Source organism: Morone saxatilis, unplaced genomic scaffold (genome assembly GCF_004916995.1).
Source record: "Morone saxatilis isolate NCDOM2014 unplaced genomic scaffold, NCSU_SB_2.0 Contig19, whole genome shotgun sequence".
NCBI lineage: Eukaryota > Metazoa > Chordata > Actinopteri > Moronidae > Morone > Morone saxatilis.
The window spans coordinates 11746954-11757443 of NW_023339751.1; the positions used below are offsets into that span (position 1 = coordinate 11746954).

At 42.5% G+C, this 10490-nt stretch overlaps 2 protein-coding genes across 2 annotated transcripts in view; one reads left to right on the top strand and one right to left on the bottom strand.

Moving 5' to 3' along the window:
• spock2 (SPARC (osteonectin), cwcv and kazal like domains proteoglycan 2) overlaps positions 1-4213 on the top strand; it is a gene marked incomplete at its 5' end in the record, with an annotated part of 15158 nt that extends 10945 nt beyond the window's left edge. The window contains 4 exon segments of the mRNA XM_035663688.1: positions 796-1014; positions 1553-1615; positions 2509-2640; positions 3221-4213. Coding sequence (XP_035519581.1) covers positions 796-1014; positions 1553-1615; positions 2509-2640; positions 3221-3366 — 560 coding nt within the window.
• A 1680-nt stretch (positions 4214-5893) lies between these two features.
• tysnd1 (trypsin domain containing 1) lies at positions 5894-10383 on the bottom strand. The gene is made up of 4 exons (XM_035664131.1): positions 8847-10383; positions 6976-7106; positions 6665-6850; positions 5894-6466 (listed from the first exon to the last, which is right to left on the bottom strand). The coding sequence occupies exons 1-4, from the start codon at positions 9926-9928 to the stop codon at positions 6264-6266; spliced, it is 1602 nt and encodes a 533-aa protein (XP_035520024.1). The 5' UTR covers positions 9929-10383; the 3' UTR covers positions 5894-6263.
• Positions 10384-10490: the final 107 nt, after the last annotated feature.

Sequence of the window (10490 nt, forward strand, 5' to 3'; positions counted from 1 at the left end):
GAAGGGGTTAGTGAAGCTGTGATTCTCCAAGAAGGAGTCTAGTGGTGGTGAAGCATGAAGAGAATGGCTGAAGATCTGGATGTAATGAGGAGCGAACTTCTGATGAGTTCATCCTGGACACCAGATAGGATAAACTGGGGGTGAATGGGTTGCAAAGTTTTTCACTGAAAGCAGCAGAGAGGAGAACAGATTTAAAGTTATGAATGAATGAGTCATAAAGATAGTCTTTCTGATTGAACCTGTGCTAAGCTTAATTTCTAAAAGCAAAAAGACATCAACAGGGTAAATAAAATCCTTGCAAATTTAGCTCTGTGGTTCTGATGGTGCTGCTTCCACCTTCATGTTTTCTGCAGCTCTCGCTGGATAGAGCTTGGCAACCAACTGCTAGATATCAAACATGTTTGAAAACAGTTACAGGGGCTAGAAACGTTTGAGTGGATGGATCAAGTTAGCGTTACATCACATACAGGAGCACGCTGTGCTTCAAAGCAACTGGAAGTAAGCCTCAGGATCTGGCTAGCCACAGTTAGTGGCTGATAAGCACCAGGTCTTAACCAGGCTGTAAAGTCTGAAGTAGGAAATTCTTGTAAAAGGTTGATAACGATGAGGTCAAATGCCGTTTTCATAGAAGAAACCATTTTTTTGTTGAAAGCGATAACATGAATTAAGAAAATAATAGAGTGGATTTGAATTGGAAACAGGAGATATTTCTGAGCACGCTGGCGTGGTTTCATTTTCCATTTGTGCAGCTGTCCCCTGATAAAAATGAATGTTTGTCTGTCTTTGTGTATGCAGTGCTGGACAGGAGCCTGGTGGCCAGCTGTAAGGACTCAATAGGTTGGATGTTTTCCAAGTTGGACACCAATAGCGACCTGTACCTGGACCAGGCTGAGCTGGCTGCCATCAACCTGGACAAGTACGAGGTCTGCATCCGGCCCTTCTTCAACTCCTGTGACTCCTACAGGGACGGCAAGGTCTCCACTGCCGAATGGTGTCTCTGCTTCTGGAGAGAGAGTGAGTATTCTGGGGAGGATGTGAGGTTTGTGGGCTGTGTGTGCGTCCACAGGCATACTCACATGTGTGCTGGTATATTCCCTTGGCGCATGCATTCAAACTTCAAGGCGCACAGCTGCTCTCAGGTGTAGCCACCTCTGTGTTGTGCGCTGGTCCGTCACTATTTGTCTCCCGACTCATCTTCCCGTTCCCCTATGGAGTGAAACGGTCACCGCAAGGAGCTAAAAACATTCCTGCTGCTTGTTGACAGCCTGGTTCTCCCACAGCTCTCAGAGATTGCGCCTGTCAGCCAGCCAGCCAAGCAGAAACTAGGTCTCGGTCCCAAGCTCATAGTTCTTAGTTTGGTAAGGAAATACATTGGAATTGATTTTAAAATGGCAGGAGGTCATTAGAAAACACCGATTACTCTCAGAAGAGAATTCACTTATCACTGTTGATTGTTTTTGTCAGATTGTCTGTGTTCTATGTCCAACTGTGCCTAATAGTGTGCTTTGTTCCTTTATTTTCTCTAATAAAAATTATTTTCTGTTCCATTAAGAGCCACCCTGCCTGGCTGAACTCGAGAGGATCCAAGTCTTAGATGGCGGCAAGAGAAGGTTTGGTAGGTATCGGTATTGGATCTGTTTTCCTGTTCGAGGGTTTTCATCGAGCAGATGAGAAGCAGGAGGCGGGGATTAGTCCCTGATCAGTCTTGTGGATTAAAACTTGATACTGACAGACGGCAAAGGAAAGCAGCCATCAGTGTGTCTTACATGTACGTGTGAGCGGGTGAATATGTGACTGTGTGTGTATGCATCCGGACGTGTGTGTGCACGCATGTGCGCACTGCAGATTTTGGCTGACTGACTGGGCTCTGAGTCAGGACTCTCCAAGGACACAGAGCGGCAAGCAGGGGGCAGTTTGCCAGCCCGATGCTCAGATGTTCCCTTGAAAGACTGTAATGGACAGTTCTGTTTTGCCCCATCTCATTCGTGTCACACCTAGTTTTTTTCATTATTATAAAAGCAGCCTCTGAAATATTTAATGTCATCTGAAGAATATTAATTTACTCTTCTTAAGAAAAATACCCTACAATGTGATGTTTTACCTCAGTGATAAATGCAAACACAGTATGTTTTCAAGGTTTTCTGCACTCACAGACAGACGCACAGGTTTTATACAGGCAGAAATTGAAAACTTTCCAATCTTGTGTCCTCCCTTATCCCGTCATGATTAGCTAGCCACCCCCACACACACACCCCAACATGCTGCAATATGCTGACTTAATACTTATTCACCCCTATCTTGTTCCGTGAACATATTTGTATTCATGGAATATGGAATTGGCTACCACATATGCTGCATGCATTACATTTTCACTTGGGCTCTGTGCCATGTGTGATGAGGCGTGATTCATGGGGTTTGGGAGAAATTATGCGGTATGTAAGGTGTTGTAGGGTTTGCTTTACCATACCTGACTCTTTATTTATTTGGGTTTTTGCGTGCGAATGCTAGGTCGATTCATCCCCAGCTGCGACGAGGATGGCTACTACAGGAAGCAGCAGTGTGACAGGGGAGAGTGCTGGTGTGTTGATCAAAACGGAGGAGAAGTAGCCGGATCTAGGATTCGTGGCAAGCCAGATTGCGGTAAGTTTCATAGGTTTTCAGCTGTCAATATATATAAATAGAATTTCAACTTGAAAGCTGAATGTAGCAAGAAAAAACAAACTCTCAAAATGTCCACTGTGGATTGGCCCACGTCTCTACAGCACCCCCGCATGCATTCTGGACAAGGCTTCCTTTATGTTAAAGGACTGAGGCCCACTGCAACATAATTCACTGCAGGGACCAGTGCCACATTCATGTGTCCAAAGTCATTTGCATTCTAAAGCGCCGCTTGTCCCTGTGAGAAAAGTCTTTCAAGATAAATGAGGACTGGTTGGACTGAACCTGCGACTGATAAGAATGGGTCCCCTGGCAAGGTTTAGAAATAGCTATTAAAATCCAGACAAAGTCAAACACATGTCCCCTTTTTTTTGGCTATTGCAGTGAATGTTTTTAAATTGATTTCAGCTTTTCTCATTGGTACAGAAAGGACTCTATCAAAGTTGAGAGGAAGACATGCTGAACAGAATTCATTACAATATACAAGATGGCAACAGTGGATAATTTAATCTCCCCGCATTCCCCTCTCCCCTGCATGTTTTCTCCTCCCGTCTCTCTACAGATGATGAAATGGCATATTCGGGCGATTTTGGCAGTGGGGTTGGATGGGAAGACGAGGAAGAGAAAGAAGCTGAGGAGACTGCAGAGGAGGCCGAAGAGGAAGAGGGAGAGGTGGGAGAGGTGGATGATGGGGGCTATATCTGGTAAAGGGTACACGTGTAGTCCAACCTCTCTACAGGAGCATCTTGGTGGTCCCAAACACACACACACACACACACACACACTTACACACACACTTACACACAGATCCTGCAAAGAGATGGATGTGGTGAAGTTTCTCACACTCAGAAAAACATTGGCTTATGAAAAAGCAAGGGTTGGGAGAGGGAAGATGCATATGTTATGGGAGTATTTAATGTTACAGGATGTTCTTAAAATGGGACAGGGAAGGGGAAATATCACTATTAAGAAATTATGGGTATGGAGTCAAGGATTTTGTCCCCCATACTTGTGGATCTTTGTTCTCTTCTGTTGTATGTCCTTTGAACCATCTTTGAGAAGTTTTTAGCTGATGCTGACTTTAAGCAGTTGCAGGTGCTTGTCATGTGCTTGCATAAAAATTAGGAAAAGATTGGGTGCATTTCAGTAGTCCAAATTGGCCTCTTTCATCTTTTTCTTTTCAGCATATTCTAAAAATTTAGATAACCAGTTTTGGTTTTAGGGAGGAAATGGGCCATAAAGAGAGGAAGCCACATTAGAGTATTGAAAAGCACCCTTTACCGTTTTCATGTCATACGCTTCGGCTCATATGTGACAGTAGTGCTCTGTCTCATTCATGACTTATTAAAAAAAAAAAAAGTTCCTCACGCATCACTCTTTAGCTTGTATATAATGTGTGTATCAGAAGACAGATTGTCACCTATTAGTCCTGTTATCAATGCCTTGACAGACTAGCAGAATATACTGCTTAGTTGACAAGTATACATCGTATCATAATGTGGATCAATTATTGTGTTTAATAAAAAAAATAAAATAAACTGGTCTATGTGGCCCAGCCGCCGTACATCTGAGTCTGCGCCTCTGTTCTCTCTCATTCCCTGTCAAATTTTAGCATTGTCATGATCCTCGAGCAGTCGTTTTGTGCCGTGTATATGTCATATAAGTATTTCTTTCAGTAAATGTTGATCATTCAACATGGGTTTTGAAGGCCAATATTTGAGTTTAAACAAGACTACAGCAATGCTAGGCTTTGAGATAAATGCTAACATCAGCACGCTAACATGCTTACAATGACAGTGTCAATACAACACAATATTTAGCAAGTTTACCATATTCATCATCTTAGTTTAGCCTATTGCCTATATGCAAATATTTTATAATTAGCGCTAAACATAAATTCATCTGAGGTCGATGGTAATGCCATTATTGTTTTTCAGATATTGGACAAACTTTTGACCTGATGATTGCTCCAACTAGTTCAAAAGTAAAGGGATAACCAACATTACAATTCAACATTCAAGTGATCCTTAAGAATGTTTATGTTACTGGCAAATATATTGTTATCATATCTGTAGCCATGTTGGCAGCGAGGGTTGATGTATGGACTACAAGTAGGTCAGAGTGTTGCATATAGAGATAAAATGTATGTGTATTTCTTTATTTATATCTGTGGTTTCTTGGGAAATTGTTAACAAGTCTTAAAACACAGATTCTTAAATTCTTGCTGTAAAATCTACCAGTTTTGCAATATGATGGATTTGATGATTTGATAACAAACTAATCTACATCGTTTTAAGCCATCAGTTTAATAACGTTTTCAATTTTCAAGTTACATTTTTGAAACTTGAATATTAAAGGACAAACATTATAATCTTTGAGACCCATCTTAAAAACTACCCTTTCATAAACATATGTTATATCTATGCATCCTCTGAGGGGCAGATTGTATTGTCAGCTCACTGCTACTCTTGCCTTACCTCATTCTGCAGTGGAGAGTCTTATAGCTATGGGAAACCAGCAGAAATGAGATACAGACCCAGGCCTGCATATCAGCACTTCTAACAGCACAATGCCTATAGAAAACTCTCTCCTCAGCCTCCCCGGGACATTGCTCCAGCCTCTCCTCTATGAAACTATTCAGTCTGGGAACAGTGAAATAGAAACCTTACAGTATGTTACAGTGTATGCCCATCCTTGGGAGCCAGGAACGCTTGTCTTAGCATTGTAAAAACTGACAGTAACCAATCCTCTGAAATGTCATTTCTCAGTTTCACGTTTCAGTGATAATGGAAATCAGTAGCAGTAATGTCCCAGTGGGTGAAACCTTAAATGTGTTAGCTATGAGTGGGTTTGCCTGCCAACAGATGTGTGAATACCTGATACCGACAGCAAGTCTTCTGGCTACCCAAAGGGACCAATCATTTTCAGCAACCTGTCAGCCTATTATGCTGAATATTCCTCCTGCTTCATGAAAACAAGCCATATGTAACAGAACCAGGTGTAAATCCTAACAAACACTTCCACGAAAAGTGCATCATCTTTTCTTGTTGCTGTGAAATTATTAAGGCTTGATGTGGAATCGTTTTATCTGATGCTTTATTACATAGGGAGACATAGGGCTAATTAATCTTGCTTTATTCAGCCTTCTAGCTCTTTCTGTTTCTTTGATATTTTACTTGTCACGTGTGTAATCTGTGATGATCGTGTACAGAAATATACCCAGCTTACACCGAAATATCTCCAGAATTAACTGTTTTATCAATTTAATTACATTACAGTACAATAAAACAATCAAAACAGGCATTAAAGTCACTTTAGCTTGGCTGTTAACATCTTTTAAATATTTCACATTGTTTACTGCATTATTCTGGGTATCAGCATTAAGAATTGATAGGTCTTGTTTTAGTTTCATTTACTCCTTTGTGCCTGAGGTATGAAAAATGAGGTATGAAACATAAAGTTATGTTTATGAAAATATCAGTTTTGTTAAAAAGAACTATACAGAATATAAATTTGATCATCTAATGTTATTTTGAATATAATATATATTGATTTAACCTTCCATTCTTTTCCTCTGGCATATCCCAAAATGCAGGGTTCCTCTATTATAGTTTGCTTTGAGAATCTTGAAGCCTCCACACCCTTCTGATATCTTCTTCTGTGGTGTCCAACACCCTGAACACATTAGCATCCCTTGTCTGGTGAAAGTGCTGCAACAATCTCTGGAAAACAGTCACCGGGATGCAAAAGTTGAGGTGCGGGTAGGTCACTTTTGCGGCCAAGTCCCTTGTGTTGCTGGACACGATACCTGCAAAACAGCGAATACTCATTATACACTCTTAGAATTGCAAACACAGCAGTGCAGAAAGAGCAACCTGGTGTGTACAGTTGCCTTATCACTCGCTCTACATGTGGTGCATTGTTGTAGTGGGGTTTTTCTGTGGTCATCATATGCCCCCCACTGTTCAAAAAGAGTACATGTTTTTGTAGTTGCAGGATTTCTTACCCAGCAGCTCTCCTGAGCATCTCCGTACCACAGCACCCCCACTGGCCCCTGCTTGTACTGCACAAGTGGTCTGGAGCATGACAGTCTGGTCATTCAAGCTAATGGCTTTGGAGAGGATACCACAGGTCATAGACGGACCACAGCTCTGACCCAAACCACCATATCCCACCACAACTACAGAATCACCTGTAGGCAGAGAAACCAGGCTGGTCATTCATTAGCTTTAAGAAACAGAGATCTCCTCTGCCACAGAATATGCAGGAAGATGTTGCTCTAAAAAACAATTCAACAAAATAAGGGTGAAATCAAACCTGGGCTGAAACTCTGAGTCATTCGAGGGACCGCAGCCTCTGCGGTGGAGTCTCTCATCTGCACCAAAGCCAAATCATAGGGTGAAGATGCTTTAGTGGAAAACAGCACATCACCCACAAGATCATGGACTCTGTGAAACACACATTGCCAAAACAAAGAGCCAGCATTACATATTCTGTATTCTGATCAGAAACATTACAGCTTGCTAAAAGGCACAGGTGCTTTAAATTATTCTGGCTGATTAAACCTACACTCCAGTTGAAGTAGCTGCTGGTAATTAACAGGAGGTCACCAAAGTCCACGTACTAGTGAGAATAGTAAATGTGTAAAACCACCAGTTTTACAGACCACATATGAATAACACATACACAACCATATATCATATGATGATATATGAGAAGACGTGTTGATGGTTTTCACTGTGACACTTTCTTATGTGAACGTGCCGGGAATCAAGGATGTGTAGGACCTTTAAAAGGAAAGGAGTTAAATGAACCAAGAACACAATAAAACAAGGCATCCAATCATCTGGACGACCAGTTTCACTATGTTTTACTAAGATTTGGAGCTATAAACTCACACACACAAAAAAGGGTCATCACAATGGCTTAAAATAAACTTTTTTTATAAGTCTCAAACTCTTAATTTCAACTGTCCCAGACCTAACAAATAATTAATATAGTTTAATAACTTTGTTTCAGTAACTCACATGACTTCCGTACACTTATATCTGAATTAAAAAAATGTGAATCACAGGTGACCCTGGTATCTCAGCTGGTAGAACTGGCGCCATTAACCAAGGCTGAGTCCTAGCTGCAGTGACCATGGGTTTCTCTGACCTGTTGCCCTTTGCTGCAGTGCAAATTCAAACCTGTTCTTTATTGGTATTGCCAATGGAAATTTCCCTACATACACTTTGAATATTATTATTACTTAGCCAAATAATCACAAACTCACTAGAGGGACATTGTATATTTAAAGATTATAAAGATTTACAAAGGGAGGGGAAAAAAATCAAACAAACTATTGAAACAAGCTCCAACAAACTATTTACATATAAGCTAAAGGAACACTCTAATCCATTGATGCGGAAAAAAACAGGGAGAGAAAATGTCAAACTAACTATTTACATATGTACAAGCTATAGGAGCACCGTAATCCAGAGATCCGGCGAGAAAGGGTGACAGAGAGAAGGTCAAACGTGTCCCACATGCCACACCTTCTGCCTGTGCACAGTGCAGGAGGAGAGGAAGAGAGCCTGGCCCTGTTGGATGAAGAGCTGTGGACTGCGATTACTCTGAGCAGCATGCATGGGAATGAAGTAAAATATATCTATTGCCTTTTCCCTGATGGTCTGAATAAGTTGCGAAATTCGCAGAAATAAAGTCGCAGAGAGGGTAAAAAAAAAAAGTCAACACTGATCTCTCTCAGTGATTGATTTTGTGTGTGAATCTAATGTAGTGTAGAGCAAGTGCCGGTGCCACCTCATATGTTTTAAATTAAATGTTTTAATTTTATATATATTCAATGATGCATAAACGTAGTAATGTTATTTGTAATCATACATTTCTCTACAGTCCTAGAATTGTCCCAGACACTATATCTTTGTGTCCAAGATGCTATTTTTATCGTCCCCATTGACAACGGGATATCCTTACTTTTGAGCGCTGTGGATTATTGTGACTTTGGAAAGAGGCGTCAAACATCTCCAAACATTTTGACTTGTCATAGTAGGGAAACTAATGTCATTAACAAAAGCTGTATTTCATTTAGGGGCCCCTGATACTATGGACGGGTTCACAGAGGGGTATGGTTGGGTAGTACCTGACAGTTCACACTTAAAGGGGTTGAACTGTGAATGTGCTGTCACCTGTCCCTGTGATGGAACTTCAGGTTGACCTTAGACTTCCTGTTGACAACATGCCGGCAGGTCACAACCAGCCGGGACGTGACAACGACCCCTGAGCCCCAGAGCTGTCCACTGTCCACCAGGCACACAGTGGGGTACTGAACAGCGTTTGACTCGTGGGCTGTGGTGGACATCTGGAGGCCCGCCTCTCCAGGATGGAGCCACACATCTCGGAGTGGATCTTGAACGCTCATGCAGCGGATGAGGCTCCTGAAGATCGAGCGGACAGAGCAAACAAGAGTGAGGCCAATCCACTCGTTTGCCTTCCAACCAAATGGAGACACGATCAGTCCAATGAGACGCACACTGTCTGCGCCCTTGACCACAAACAACCCTCCGCCCTCGGTGCCCGGTAAGCACCGGGCGTCTGTGAGGATGACAGCATTGTCCTCTCCTGCGAGGTTACTGATGATGCCTCTGCTGAGGGTGCTGATGAAGAGATCTAAGCAGAGGGAGCCGAAAGGTGAGCCACATGCGACAACCGGGAGGCCCTTGTGGAGAGGTGAGCTGCTCTGCCAGGGTATAGTCCCCACATCTGGGCTGCTGTCTGCCAACCCAGTTGCCTTGAGGACTGCGAACCAGCTGAGGAACTGGGCGTCTCTGCTCAGCTCCTCATCCTCTTCGTCACCATGGAAACGCCACTGGTCAGCCTCCTGGAAGACTGCCTGGAAAGCCTGTTGAAAGTGCAGGCAGTTCACGAGCATCAGCAGCTCAGCTGAAACTTCCCGGTTACCGGTTGTTTTGTTTCTGGACGGTGGGAGGGGTTCTCCGTGTGCCGCCTGTCGGGTGGCACAATCTCGCTCCGTGGAAAAGCTGACGCGGATTTGAAGTTTTTCACTAAAGCTGCGGGGTGACAGGAACCCGGGGTCCGCGGAGAGGGGCTCTTTGTCGGTAATAAAACGGGAAAACGGGAGGCCGGTGCATATGACTGTTCCGGTTTTAGGATGGACGATAACTCCGCTGCAGCTCGCGGGTTTCTTTGTTGAAAAAGCCTCTAAGACTTTGACTACACAGCAACACCTGTCGACCTCCTTTAGCTCCATGTCGTTAGCAATGGGGATGGACTTTACCCATGTGTCGATAACGGAGTGTAACAACCGCGTTAAACCGGTGAGAAACACCGCATTTAAAAACAGCTACAGCCCAGTAGTGAGACAAGAAAACAAACCTCCATACTCGACAGGTATATAAGGTTGACCCCGAGTTTAAACTATTGTTTTGTTGATAATATTATCCATAGTAGCGTTTGATAACGTAAGTTCCTGTGTCTACTTCCTGCTTAGGTCTCATTGGTCCCCGAGAAAACACGAGATCTACCGATGACTGTGATTGGTCAGATGGCTTCACGTGTGTCTTCTGAGACTGATCACATATTTTTGGAATAATTTCAAACCATGAATACCTGAAAAGGACCCTGACTCATCTGTTTTAATTAACTGTAATGTTTTAAACTATGTGTATTTCACTTCATCACTTTAGTTGTACTGTACCTTAGTTAATTTATGCTGCTAACAAATGCTGCTACAATTTTTATCACTTTTACCACTGTTACTTCATCCAATCGCTCCTTATAAATTATTTAGTTTGTACTTATTTTATTTCAAT